Source organism: Poromitra crassiceps, assembly GCF_964638095.1.
Source record: "Poromitra crassiceps genome assembly, chromosome: 6".
NCBI lineage: Eukaryota > Metazoa > Chordata > Actinopteri > Beryciformes > Melamphaidae > Poromitra > Poromitra crassiceps.
Genome location: NC_139627.1, coordinates 53,217,096 through 53,232,158, shown reverse-complemented (window position 1 = coordinate 53,232,158; position 15,063 = coordinate 53,217,096). Strand labels below are relative to the sequence as shown.

General features: G+C 46.0%; 1 protein-coding gene across 1 annotated transcript; it reads right to left on the bottom strand.

Annotated features, from left to right (window-relative positions):
* Positions 1 to 3,164: 3,164 nt before the first annotated feature.
* nabp1a (nucleic acid binding protein 1a) lies at positions 3,165 to 13,074 on the bottom strand. The gene is made up of 6 exons (XM_083638467.1): positions 12,041 to 13,074; positions 11,668 to 11,806; positions 10,982 to 11,053; positions 6,270 to 6,354; positions 6,059 to 6,128; positions 3,165 to 4,686 (listed from the first exon to the last, which is right to left on the bottom strand). Exons 1-6 carry the CDS (start codon positions 12,132 to 12,134, stop codon positions 4,481 to 4,483), a joined length of 666 nt encoding a protein of 221 aa, XP_083494593.1. The 5' UTR covers positions 12,135 to 13,074; the 3' UTR covers positions 3,165 to 4,480.
* Positions 13,075 to 15,063: the final 1,989 nt, after the last annotated feature.

The window sequence follows — 15,063 nt, the reverse complement described above, 5'->3', positions numbered from 1 at the left end:
TTGTGAATACTCTAAACATGCTTGTGAATACTCTTAAACAGGGCGGCTTCTTGGAAGCTTTAGATGGAAATGTGCTTGACTTATTCCAATGATAACTTTATATAGCAGCGGTGGTGCATCACTACTCATTAAATTGTACATAAACAATATGGCCGACCGTTTCTCTACGATAGTCCTACTGTTATACCCGTAAGACATGGCACTTTACAGGCGTTTAAAGACCTGAACGGGGCCAAATCTCTTTACATCTCGACCATCGGAGAGGATTCTTGCGCCCTTTTATTTCGCAAGAGCGGATAGATCAGATCTCATGACTACATGTACTCATTTGACACCCATGAGCATGGGAGCGCTCTGACACTGCGGAGGCGTTTAGCAGAAGCAAAGGGCCTAGTGGTGCGTCAAAGTTGAAATGGGGCAACGTGAAGAAGACCCACAAATACACACTATAAAGTGAAGAGTCTACGTGCTTGGTGCAACAAAGGGGATATGGAGCAATGCGTGCTCTTGTTTGCAATGCATGGTTTCAAAACGGGGACACCACAAAGTGATGTTTCAGTCACACTGCTCTCTCCTTCGGTGTGCTCAAAATGTCACTTTTTGTGGTGCCAATAACGCAACACACGGGAAGGGGGGGCGGGGCTAGTGTGCCGAGCTTCCTTGCTAGATACACGAGTCCTCCTTGTGGATGCAGCACCTGCCTTCCGTGTTTTCAGGAGGCGCATCACCATCCTATCGTTTGTACTTCGGGTACATAGGGAAAAAGTAATGCCACTGTAGTTCACATTACTCGACACTAGATGGTGCCATGTAATGAAATATCACATTTCTTCAAGAGCATCTTAAAGCTTGTGCTTCAAAATGTTAAGAGCTGTTTATTGGCATCGTGGTGCCCATTGCCAGGAAAGGCTTCACGATGGCCAGCTCTCCCACACTTCATTGACCTGCATTAAAAAGGGACAAGTTCTTTCAAAGTCCTATTTGCTACTTAACCAATGATGATGTTGAGTGGTGGAGATGTTCCTCAGCACAATCCATCATGTTCCTCAGAAGCTCTGGAATGTTGTGGGAACTAATGCAAGGTCAACGGGGTCACGGCACGCTCCTGTATGAACAAGCTTGACTGAAGCTCAATGAGGTTGACTGTGTGCACACTGCGCATGGTGGACATGTTACTGTGTGCACACTGCACATGGTGGTGCGCACACTGCACATGGTGGACATGTTACTGTGTGCACACTGCACATGGTGGACAACATGTTACTGTGTGCACACTGCACATGGTGGATGACATGTTACTGTGTGCACACTGCACATGGTGGACGACATGTTACTGTGTGCGCACACTGCACATGGTGGACGACATGTTACTGTGTGCACACTGCGCATGGTGGACATGTTACTGTGTGCACACTGCGCATGGTGGACATGTTACTGTGTGCACACTGCACGTGGTGGATGACATGTTACTGTGTGTGCACACTGCACGTGGTGGATGACATGTTACTGTGTGCGCACACTGCACATGGTGGAGGACGTGTTACTGTGTGCGCACACTGCACGTGGTGGATGACATGTTACTGTGTGCACACACTGCACATGGTGGACGACATGTTACTGTGTGCACACACTGCACATGGTGGAGGACGTGTTACTGTGTGTGCACACTGCACATGGTGGAGGACGTGTTACTGTGTGCACACTGCACATGGTGGACGACATGTTACTGTGTGCACACTGCGCATGGTGGACATGTTACTGTGTGTGCACACTGCACATGGTGGACGACATGTTACTGTGTGCACACTGCACATGGTGGACGACATGTTACTGTGTGCACACTGCACATGGTGGACGACATGTTACTGTGTGCACACTGCACATGGTGGACGACATGTTACTGTGTGTGCACACTGCGCATGGTGGACATGTTACTGTGTGCACACTGCGCATGGTGGACGACATGTTACTGTGTGCGCACACTGCACATGGTGGACGACATGTTACTGTGTGTGCACACTGCGCATGGTGGACGACATGTTACTGTGTGCGCACACTGCACATGGTGGACGACATGTTACTGTGTGCACACTGCACATGGTGGACGACATGTTACTGTGTGTGCACACTGCACATGGTGGACATGTTACTGTGTGCACACTGCACATGGTGGACGACATGTTACTGTGCGCACACTGCACATGGTGGACATGTTACTGTGTGTGCACACTGCACATGGTGGACGACATGTTACTGTGTGCGCACACTGCACATGGTGGACGACATGTTACTGTGTGCACACTGCACATGGTGGACGACATGTTACTGTGTGTGCACACTGCACATGGTGGACATGTTACTGTGTGCACACTGCACATGGTGGACGACATGTTACTGTGCGCACACTGCACATGGTGGACATGTTACTGTGTGCACACTGCACATGGTGGACGACATGTTACTGTGTGTGCACACTGCACATGGTGGACGACATGTTACTGTGCGCACACTGCACATGGTGGACATGTTACTGTGTGCACACTGCACATGGTGGACGACATGTTACTGTGTGTGCACACTGCACATGGTGGACGACATGTTACTGTGCGCACACTGCACATGGTGGACATGTTACTGTGTGCACACTGCACATGGTGGACGACCTGTTAGAGCCTCGGTCAGCTTATACATTTCAGGAGCGAGACCCCATTGACCTTGCATTCGTTTTTGCAAAACTTTCTAGAGTTACTATGAGGAACTGTGCTATGCTGAGAAAGAGCTCGACCAATCATCATTGCTAAATAGCAAATAGGGCTAGACGTTAAAAAATGTGATCTATCATTACACTAGTGTGAGGCACTTTGTGATACTTTGTTTTGAGTGCTGCAGAACTGGACAGCACCACACAGACTTTGACACTAACAGCGTTGTTTTTGTGTACCTCGAATAACTGAAAAGGGGAAAGGAACTTTGGCTCCGGAACAGTGAATGACCAGCGAGTTGTTCATTGTTGTGACCTTCTGGTGGAATGGGATGCTGCCTTGAACAATGGCTGAAAGTGTAAACTTGACTATCAAAAAAGACTACAGAAATTCCCAGGTGGCAGCAGAATTATTGTAAAAATTTATTTTATGAACCCCTTTGCCAGTATTTAAGTGGTCCCACCTTCATGAAGGTACAACTGATGGAGAGAGAGAAAAAAAAAAAGTCTTGTGGAAAAAAAAAAAAGTCTCGGCGAAATCGGATCCAATTCTAGTCTACCCGTTAAAAAGTCAAAACTATCACCTTTCCTTTCACAGAGTCACTTCTGATACCATTTGGTTAAGAGAGGGAAGACCCTTTGACGTTTCGCTTGTGCGTCCAGTCCAAGAACATTTTTCACCAATTCAAGGCCTTTTTTTCTCCACTGAAAAGCAGAAAGCGATTTCCTGAATTGAACGACGGCGAGAGTTTCCGCTATAAATTAAGAGGAGAAAGTGCATCGAGTGTTCAAGTAGGGTGTATAGTTTCAAAGAACAAGTAGGGTGTATAGTTTCAAAGAACAAAATTGGGGGGGGGGGGGGGGGAGTTCGGGTGGTGTGGGTGGAGGTAACACTGGCACACAACTGGCAAATTGCAGCGAGACTTCCAGGTCAAGGGTCACGGGTGTGACGCAGCCGACTAATACGTCATGCACCAAAGCTCTCGACAGTCGAATAGGTCCTGCTAGTGCATCAAGTGGGAGATCACCATCACACACCGTGCTGCTAACAGAGCACTACTTGCACTATTCAACAAATGACACATTTGACTAAGTTAGGGCCTGTGTCCACCTAGCGTCTTTTCCTCAGGTCCAGCGTCTTTTTTCAGTCGTTTCCAATGGGGGGGGGTGGGGGGGGTGGAGCGTATGCGAGCGCACACGGACGTCTAGAGAAAGTGCGCTGCACCCAGAGTCTATTTTTCGCAGCGCTCCGCCGTTTTTTTGTGCGCCCGACTCCCAGCTGAAAATATTTTAACTTTTCAGAAAGACGCTGGTGTCGGGTGCTCCTTTTCTGGCAACTAATCATATGGAGAAACTATCGCAACAGAGACAGAACGGCTCAATTGTGGGAGCAGATTGGCTAGACACTTAATATTTCTGGTGAGTCTTGCGCTTATCGCTTTTAATAGCGTAGCCTACCTGTACCTGTGTTGTTAGCCTGCTAGCCGTCGGCTATCAAGCTGAACTAACGTTAGTTTCAGACCGCTTCCTTGTATATTGTGCGCTGGGATCAGCGCTCCCCAGCGCACTCCCAGCGTTTAACAGTCGGAAAAAGACGCTAGGTGGACACAGGCCCCAAGCCTGTATAAAAATGATACTAGTATAATGGCTATAATGTATCTCCTAGTCGTGAAAGCCAGTGTAGGCTGCGATAGGTGGAAGGGTAGATGGGTTAAAAAGGGGAAGGGGGAAATGGGTTATGTGGCTTCCCCGCATGATCCCCCCTCCCCATCTCCAGTTTTATCTTTTGGCACGCCGTGGGTCCCTGCCGTTGCTAATGGCAGCCGAGGGTTTAGTGGCTGTTTGGGGTCCAGCAACACTAACTGGAGGGGTGCCGTTGCCAGGCGACCGGCCGTTGGGGCGCCCGGCGCTCCCAAATGCAGAATCACGGGGTGCGCCAGGTGGCGGGTTGTTGTTGTTGGCAAATGGTTGCATGGCACCGTTACCTGTGGGGGTAAAAACAACACATCAGCACCACACCGCAAACAAATAAAGAAACGAGACAACACAAATAGCCAACTTATCGAACATAACGTTGTACTACGTCTTAAAACTACAATCTGCGATTGTACTACAGGTTTTGTTCATCACGTACCATGAAGGCATCCTAAACAGAAAATTCCTCAAATCTTAATATAATTTAATTTAATTGATTTGAGGTATTTTAATCAATGCTAGAGTATAATAATGAATGATAATATAATCTGGTGATAAGTCACAAATCTGTGGAACTGAACACATGCAGTTATTTACTGGCATCTGCGTAAACTGACAAACCTGGTGGTCTGCTGGTGGGTCTACATCTCCCTGTCTGCTGGTGGGTCTACATGACTCCTCTCTGTATCTCCCTGCACATCACTCTCTACCTCCATCTGCTGGTGGGTATACATGGCCCCTCTGTATTTCCCTGCGCATCACCCTCTACCTCCAGGCCTCTCGGCATGTGTAGCTGAACAGGTTTATTTTCATTTCGGCGCCCATGCTAGCACACAACAGGCAAGCAAGCAGTAGTAGTAGTTCAGCGAGGCAGCAATCACACAAGATGTGTGGTGGAGGGGTTTAGACGGATAATCATTAAGCCTCTACAGAACGTTGGCAACTGAACGTCAAATTTGCCATTGGTTATCAAAAATGTGTATATTATTTAATTAATAGAGTGCATATTCTGTAGCTCCACTCAACTCATGGCAGCTCCACAAACTGATTGTTCTTAGAGAAGAACAGATTACCTTGTTGGTCCACCCCCCGAAAAGGGGTTATTTATACTACGCAATTTCCGAGTGCATGCCAACTACAGTTTGTTTTTTTTAGCAAAAGCTAACCTTCCTATTTACATTTTCGAATATACTTTCGGAATTGCTCCATCACAGGCGGAGAGGGTGCACACAAGCACAGTCTGCAGCTTTAATATCCTATTCTTGAAATATGTGAAAAAATATAGGCCAGAATTTCACTCATTTCAATAAATTACCCATGTTTCAAGAATTCTCGATCGCAATCGCAGATTTTCCTCATATCGTGCAGCCCTACATGTTCATAGGTGAAGTAATCTGTATTTGTCATTGTGTCACTTGTTTCTTCAAAATGACAAGCCCAACTATTGTTTATTATATATCAAATTCAATATTAAATAGTAAATGAGCTTCATCATGATATAAACTTTTGCAGTGTGGATACACTATTAGACGAGCGATATGTTCATTTTCTATTATCAGCATCAATGAGTGCAATTTCCTAGAATATGCCCAACTGATGCTTCCTAAAAGCAATTGATAGCATGATAGCTATTGACATAACGGAAAATACACTTAAACATACCTGGTGGGGCAGGTGTACCTGAATTCTGATTGGGCGGAGAGTTTCCCCGCTGATTCTGGTCTGGTTTACCCTGTCAGTAAGAGATTGGGGAGGAAGAGAATGTCATTACAAGTAGGAAGTATGATCTTGACATTTTTAAATAAGGGGTCAACTAAAAAGCTCCAGAGGGGAATTACACAGCATTAAGGACAGTCTACATATCACTACTCACAGACTTGTTTTGCTGGTTGCTCTGGGTTAGCAGGTCTGGGTTCGGTTCACTGAAGTTGGGCACTTCTGAATACACCATGCAGAACCTGGGAGACAAAAATGAAAATCTTTCAAAATAACATTCAGACAACCGAAACCCAATGTTTGTTTGGAATAAGGATTTGAATAGAATATAAAGTTAAGTGCAACAACACCTCATCTGTTGCTCAAGGGGCCATTCAGACCAAATAGCGTTTTTGGAGCTGCCAACGTCTTTCTGCAATTCACTCTATGTAAGGACGCGCTAGACGTGCTCCTCTTTTAATGAACGCACCTGGTGTTTCAGCGCTGGTGGCATCTGTTGTTTTTGGAGGAGCACTGTGGGCGTTTTTAAGCTGAAAAAAGTTGAACATTGAGGAAAAGCGCCCTGATCGTCTTTTTCACTGTTCCTACCTTTTCTCCTCCCGAGGGATTTTCAACCTCTGCTGCTGCCAGAATTGGCAATAATCTGGCTTTCAGGTTGACAGTGAACAACATCAAAAAGACAAAACTAGCTGGTTACCGTCCGTGTGGTCGTTGTGTTCTGATCTGTACTGCACGCGACTACAGGGGAAAACAAACGGAGCACAAAAAAAACGCTCCGTGCGCTGTGTTTTGTGCACAATGGAAGCGCTCTCAACATGATTTTCATAGCGTTCTGACTGAAAAAAGCGCTTTGGTGTGAACGCCGCTTAAGAAACATTGACGTGAAGCCACCCCCATTTTTTTTATAAGTGGCTGACTATGGCCCAATCTCAATGTCCCCCCTAAGCACTGAGCCCTGAGCCCTCACAGACTTAATTGACATCAGCTGGTAAGTGATTGAGTGAGAGAGGCTGCAAGGGCTCAAAATGGTATAAAGAGGAATGGGACAGCGCTCTCACGTTACCCTGACAACACCAACAACAAGTGCGGCTTTGTGGGGTTGGGATTTGTTCTCTTACATTTACTTTTTTGTTTACAATATTTTTTATTTGTTTCAGTTTGCAAAAGATTGTAACAGTGACAGTATAATTTTGGTAAACAAACCGCGTCACTGGGAGGCAATGGAACCCTATGGAGCCCAAGTGGCGCGAGGCTTGTGTGTCTGACTCTAGCCAACTTACGGTTTACATTTAAAAAACTGCGACAGTTCACACAACTTTAACACGATATGTATATATTATACATCATTGAGCTAATTCTGCTCTGTCAGAAATTGAATGTCAAAATATAAGCGATGCGATGTATAGTTTTGAGATATTAACGTTTGTTTGGCACAACTCATACTATTAACTGCCGCGGGGTTCCGCATTTCTGGGTGGCAAGTGACGTCACGCTGATCCCTCGTATACCCGCTCCAGCCACCTTCCTCCCACCCCTCAATCCATTCCCCCCATCGCTTCACAAGACAAAAAAAAAAAACATAAAAAAAAATATACACCTACATGTGAACTTCTTTTTGGCAGCAGTAACGTTAGCTCCTTCCATCCGTTTAGTTTCGTTCACACTTCCGGGAAACCCCCCTAGTAACCACGGTAACCCAAATGTAGCATCACAACGCTATGAACTGTGGGAAATCCCCTCGTGCAAAGTCTGCAGAGCTGCGGACTTACGGGAAGTCTGCATAAAGTGCCTCGAAAATGTCTGCCCGAGAGCCCTCATGCACTTGATGATTTGACAGTGGGGACAGCCCTAAGCCCTCGCACACCTCGCGGGCACACGCCTCAAAGTCTGTGAGTCTGTGAGTGCAGACATTGTGAGTGCGGACATTGAGAGTCTGTGAGTGCGGACATTGAGATTGGGACATTGAGATTGGGCCCATGGGTGTTTGAGCACGGGAAGTGCACCCAGATGTGTGTGGGAGAGAAAGCCAGTAAAACACGCACATGAGTGTTGGTACAGTTTAAGAAACGTCTGGAAATGAAAATGGAGAATTCACTTTCTCTTCGGCACGCTATGGACGGAGAGAGCAGCTCGAAACGGGCACGCGCACACAGTGTCAGGGAGACGGGGGTGGAGGACCAGGGTCGGACCTGCAAAACCTGCACCAGTGGTTCCCACAGGATTTTGAGTATTTGTGGTGGGGGGCCGCAGACCCCCTAGGGGGGTGCGGGGTGCATGCCCCCCGCGGGATTTTTTTTCAAACATTTTAAAGTAAAATGCATGAATTTGGTGTACTTTGAGAAAGCTTAAGAGCAAAATTAAAAGGCTAGATCTATGAAGAACATGTCATCATTACTGTGCTGTGGGTTTACAATGACAAACTAAATTTCTCCCTATAGGTCAGGGATACTCAACTTGCTTTGCCACTTTCGTGAAATGATAGAAGGCGAGGGGCCAGTTAATAAACAAACAATATACATTGTCTGTAGCGGATTGTAGGTTTTTGGAGTGTCAGCCGGAGTTTAGGCTGACAATGTTGTGCACACCGGATAGTTAGTTAGGTTAAGTACATACATAAGTGCCTGGGTAGCGAGCAGATGGCGGTATTTGACAATTTAGCAGCTAAATCATAGATTATTGAAAGATATTCCATATTCCAGACTGAAATGCTATAACAGAAGTATTGGCCAGAATGACATGAACATTTATTGGACACTTATTCAGCGGGTATCTTGCATGTTGCGTTCAGGTGCACTGTAAAAAATAAAGCGTTTTTTTTTTGGGTCAAAATCTTTTTGTGGCGGTCAAAATCCTTTTGTGGCGGCCCGTCACAAATTCCTTTATGTATGGGAAACATATATATATATTTTTTTTTGGAACTACCTACAGGTACAGTGTCAATTTTGATAATTTGCAATATCATCTCTTCTTAGAACAATAAAGCATGAGTACCGGTACATAAAGCTGTCTGTTCATTATGGCCCAGAAAACCTAGAAATACACCCGTGGTCAAGTTTGAAGCCACAATAAGACAAGTGTAGTTCAAGGGTTTGGACTTGAAGTTAACAGAAATACCCAATACCTATAGATATCTAAAACAGTTTCAGTATTTTATGGTAGTGAACAAGGCTTTAAAAATGACTATTACAGTTGGGTCATTTATGGCATTTTCATTGAGGATAAAATGACTATGGTCTGACCATTTAGAAAATAACTTTTAGTGTACCGGTATTTCAAGGTTTGTTTTAAACCAAGAATCAGAACCACTATGTTGTTGACAATTTTCCCAAGATGCGCTGGCCTAGTGTGTGCATAGTTCTGGCGGAGAGTAGGGGAGATATGGCCTAGTGTGCGCATAGTTCTGGCAGAGAGCAGGGGAGATATGGCCTAGTGTGCGCATAGTTCTGGCAGAGAGTAGGGGAGATATGGCCTAGTGTGCGCATAGTTCTGGCAGAGAGTAGGGGAGATATGGCCTAGTGTGCGCATAGTTCTGGCAGAGAGTAGGGGAGATATGGCCTAGTGTGTGCATAGTTCTGGCAGAGAGCAGGGGAGATATGGCCTAGTGTGCGCATAGTTCTGGCAGAGAGTAGGGGAGATATGGCCTAGTGTGCGCATAGTTCTGGCAGAGAGTAGGGGAGATATGGCCTAGTGTGCGCATAGTTCTGGCAGAGAGTAGGGGAGATATGGCCTAGTGTGCGCATAGTTCTGGCGGAGAGTAGGGGAGATATGGCCTAGTGTGCGCATAGTTCTGGCGGAGAGTAGGGGAGATATGGCCTAGTGTGCGCATAGTTCTGGCAGAGAGCAGGGGAGATATGGCCTAGTGTGCGCATAGTTCTGGCAGAGAGTAGGGGAGATATGGCCTAGTGTGCGCATAGTTCTGGCAGAGAGTAGGGGAGATATGGCCTAGTGTGCGCATAGTTCTGGCGGAGAGTAGGGGAGATATGGCCTAGTGTGCGCATAGTTCTGGCAGAGAGCAGGGGAGATATGGCCTAGTGTGCGCATAGTTCTGGCAGAGAGCAGGGGAGATATGGCCTAGTGTGTGCATAGTTCTGGCAGAGAGCAGGGGAGATATGGCCTAGTGTGCGCATAGTTCTGGCAGAGAGCAGGGGAGATATGGCCTAGTGTGCGCATAGTTCTGGCGGAGAGTAGGGGAGATATGGCCTAGTGTGCGCATAGTTCTGGCGGAGAGTAGGGGAGATATGGCCTAGTGTGCGCATAGTTCTGGCGGAGAGTAGGGGAGATATGGCCTAGTGTGCGCATAGTTCTGGCAGAGAGCAGGGGAGATATGGCCTAGTGTGCGCATAGTTCTGGCGGAGAGTAGGGGAGATATGGCCTAGTGTGCGCATAGTTCTGGCAGAGAGCAGGGGAGATATGGCCTAGTGTGCGCATAGTTCTGGCAGAGAGTAGGGGAGATATGGCCTAGTGTGCGCATAGTTCTGGCGGAGAGTAGGGGAGATATGGCCTAGTGTGCGCATAGTTCTGGCAGAGAGCAGGGGAGATATGGCCTAGTGTGCGCATAGTTCTGGCAGAGAGCAGGGGAGATATGGCCTAGTGTGTGCATAGTTCTGGCAGAGAGCAGGGGAGATATGGCCTAGTGTGTGCATAGTTCTGGCAGAGAGCAGGGGAGATATGGCCTAGTGTGCGCATAGTTCTGGCGGAGAGTAGGGGAGATATGGCCTAGTGTGCGCATAGTTCTGGCGGAGAGTAGGGGAGATATGGCCTAGTGTGCGCATAGTTCTGGCAGAGAGCAGGGGAGATATGACCAGCAGAATGCCAGTGGGGACAAGGACTTCCTTATTACGTATAAATAGATTCCCGCTGGCGACTCACTCTCCAATCTTCTGAAGGTCTCCTCCTCTCCCAGTGTACAGGGTCAGGCAGCCCTTCCAAATGGATGCATATCTATCAAGCCAACACAAATACAGAGGTACATGTAAACAAAGTTTGGTAAAACAGCGTTGCGTCAACAAATTTGATTCCCTTAAAAATGTGTTTCCCTTGGGGATATGCTTTGCAACTGCACAAGGAAATTATAAGGGACATTTACTTGAATACATCAACTCAATAGTCTTGAGAATTTCCTTCTGTACTCAACAGATGCTCCTGGTTTGTGATCAGATCGGAAATAAGCGTATCTCATTCTCCTCTCATGAGAGTTCTACTTCCATAGGCTGCGTTCTTTGTAATCCCGTGAAATGTTTCGGAAGTGTTTCACCGTTTGTTGCGGGGGGGAAAAAGGCGATCAAAATCGACAATACTGGAGTCTCTTCTCTGGTATGAAACTGAAGTGAAGACACCACCAGGGAAACATTTTCAGGGGACTTTGGCACAACACTGGGCAACTTGAAACACTAAGTTGCTTGTTAAGGCAAGTATTTTTATTCTCCCGCATTAACTGAAAAGGACGTTGGGGAATGCAAAGACCTAGCAGACACTTGTAAAAGTCAAATGTTCATTATTATGGGACAAGTTCTGTGAATGACACGCATGCGCCCCAAGTGTGAGAATAGTCCTACCCTCTGGTCAGCCGGATGATGTCCCCTGCTTGAATAAGACTGCCAAGCTCGTCCCAAACAGAGATGGCAATGCTCCCACTCTTGTCTGCCACCTTGCAGGATCGCACCTCATGGCCATCCTTGGTTTTAGTCACTCGCCCTGACAACCAAATCAAGGTCAAGTTGGATGTAAAACACAATTCACTTAATACATCCCAAGTCTAGCCAGCACTGTGAGGGGGGAGGGCTAACCTACCCATATGACGTTTGCCATGCTGTGAGTGGGGATACAACGTTAGCCAAATAAATGTGTACAATTGGCCCCTTTAAGAAAACGGAAACGAGCGGCATGAGACAACACACGTCACAGTGTCATGATGCTCCAACAACTTACCTATTTCCAAAACGATGAATACGATATTCAAATTTTTCGAGCCAGGCTTCACGTCCTTTATTAAGAACAAGGCCTCGGTTGTGGGGTTTGCCATGGTTAAGAGTGGGTCAAAGCTAAAGAGCTATGATCGCTAGCTGCCTTTCTGTCACGTCGACCTGCTAACGTTTAGCAGTGACTCTTGGGTGTATGGTTAGGTAACGTGTTAGCCTAGCTAAATATACTGCTAACGTTAGCTTAGCCAAGCCTTTGTTCAACCTCTGTAACGAGGAGTTAACGCTAGCAATCGCGTACTTGTTCATTAAACGGCACAATGGATCAGTTTGAGACAGCCACCTACCCGCTAGCTACACCCAGTTAAACACCGAGGCAATTGCCCTCTCTGCAAACGAGTTAAACACTAGCAGGCTAGTTAGCTTCAGCCAAGCAGTTCTTCACTAAAGAGTTAGCTAACGTTAGCTACCTTCGCTTCATTTCCGAGGGATCTCTTGCGGATGTTTTTTTCACGGTTCTCGCCATAATGGCTAACTTCCTTCTTCACATAACGTTAGCTACGGTGCTAGTTATCAACGACTGACTTCACTATTAACCTTAGCTAGAAAACGCCTCCTGATACTGGGCTGAAATTGGGAGTCGCTAACTTGGTGTGTCTGTCTCGCACGTATTGGTTTTGTTGTTTTTCCCAGCAGCAACTAGACCGTTCCACTGTCTGAAGTGATCGTCCTTATTACACCAGCTACTTTGAGATGTATCTCCTTCGATTGACAACACGACTGCACTTTAGCAGTTAATCAGACCAAACGATCGCCTTTCTTTTGTGTGCTTCTTCTTGAGCAAAAGGAGCTGTTAGCTTTGCTAGCGCGAAGTCGCTGACAACTGCTCAGTGCTTACAAGCCTATTTGTGACCCCTACTACAGCAGTAATGTTAGTTATAAAAAACAAAAGCGTTATGTTAAGAGTGACCCTGACTATTGTACATAAACAACGCTAAAACACTGTTACGCTGTATAAAATCTACACACTCTTTGACACGCTTCCCCCTGATTTAACAACGCACCCAAAACTACGTCAGTATCTGCCGCCGGTCATTTTTATATTCCTTGGTCGATTCCATTATTCCATGGGAGAGGGGAGTACGGGTGTGCTGTTATATAGATGAGGCGGCTGATAATGACTAGAATTTCCAGGTTTGTTATATTTGTAAAAAAAAAAATACACAATTACTCATCTTCCGGTGATCAACAAGACACCAAAATGCTGTAACGAAAACCAAGTCGGTTTGTACCAAGTGGGCTTCATCATCAGCAGCAAGCCGCGCGAGAGCAAAATAGCACATTAGCACGTGAAAAATGGATGTGCCATGCTAAAGCCTTTTCAAATTTGACCTAATTTGTCACATTATACTCATGGATTTTATATTACAGTGGCTAAAAATCGCAACTTTTTAGTCACTTTGATATCAAATTCCAATTCGTTTTATGCCCACAGATCGACATCGGTTGTCGCCCAAAACCCGGTAATTATGCAATATATAATAATCTATAATCTTACAATGTCTAGCAACCACGAATAGTAGTGATGGCTTACCAAAAGTTGTCAATTCGTGGGAACCAGAATGACTGAAAATGAATCGTCACGAACAGGATTCGAACCTGTGCGGGGAAACCCCATTGGATTTCGAGTCCAACGCCTTAACCTCTCGGCCACCGTGACTGTACATCTTTATAATGTTGATCAAAGTTAACATAGATATGAACAGAGACGCCACATTAATCTTGTCTATAACAATTGGGCCCCTTCATTCAATTAAATGATTAGACAATTAGAGCCAGGCCCGGGACAACTCACCCTGTTGTTGTGGCCCACACAAGGGGTGCACCCCTGTCTGCTGCTCTGGACACACATAATGGTGATGTTATTAATGATAACAAATGTGATCAATTACATAAAGGAAACTCCTGTATTTTACGGTCACTGTTTGATTATGTTATCAACCAGGGATAATTTATGGAAAGAATTAGAGGGTGTAATTTTGAGTGTAGACACTGGAGGGAGACAAACGCCATCAAAAGTGATTGCCTCCTCGGCTTGTCTACTGTTATGTGGGGTGGAGAATGATGCACTTTTACTCCACTGCAGTTTTGAGGCATACATTACTTTTGATGATTTTGATGTTCACGTTGTGAAACATTGTGCTTTAAGTGCCTAAAACAAATGTTATAGGCTAACATTACATGACATCCTGTATGCTAATTAACTTGTTGGCATACTATCATCATTTGTCATTATCTGCTTCACTGTACTCTCTTTCCCTATCTCTCTTTTTTTTTATCTCCACCTCCTCATTACTTAGCATGGTGAAATCAATCCAACGTGTGTTGCAGAGGCATGGCTGAAGAACATGATAGAGGCACAAATGAGATGGGGCCCACCTTCACTGTTGCTGCTGCAAAGGTACCATAGTTTAGGACCCCGGGGCAGTGGGGCTGATTTCGAGATGTCATTGCAAATCGTGCATTGGTTGGTTTGGGTGGAGGGGGTTGCATGTCCTCCTCGTCCTCTTCTCCTTTGAGGGAGAGCCTGCCTGGTGAAGTGAGGTTCCTGCGGTCGCCACATTTTAGGGCTTTTCACACTACACTTAGCCGCGGTTAAAGTCTGTGGGGCTAAGCTGTTAGCCTGCAGGTAAGACACTTGAACAATCCAGGAACATTCCAAAGCGGGCCAACAACTAACCCCAACTTTAGCCCGGGGCTATAGCTGCCCCGACCTTTTGGGGTGAACCCAGATTTTTCGTCTAAACACACGAGGCTAAAAGGTGCCAGTGTGTGAAATGGGGCCAAGCTAACTGGACAGTTTCTAGAATGACAATCTGGGAACTCAATGGTAAAAGAAAAAAAAAAGTCTGTCTCGAGGGAGAATGTAAACATTGGTCACGCGTTCCAACTTTCAACGGCCACTAGCCTAACTAACCCAGGGCTAGATGTACTACTCAGAAATCCTACTCAAGTACACTTAAGTATTGTCAC

Coding starts and splice junctions, on each gene's coding strand:
- nabp1a (XM_083638467.1), bottom strand. CDS start 12,134: ATGGCAAACCCCACAACCGAGGCCTTGTTCTTAATAAAGGACGTGAAG. Junction 11,054..11,667: donor ATCATCCGGCTGACCAGAGG/GTAGGACTATTC, acceptor TTGGCTTGATAG/ATATGCATCCATTTGGAAGG. Junction 6,129..6,269: donor GCAACCAGCAAAACAAGTCT/GTGAGTAGTGAT, acceptor TCTTACTGACAG/GGTAAACCAGACCAGAATCA.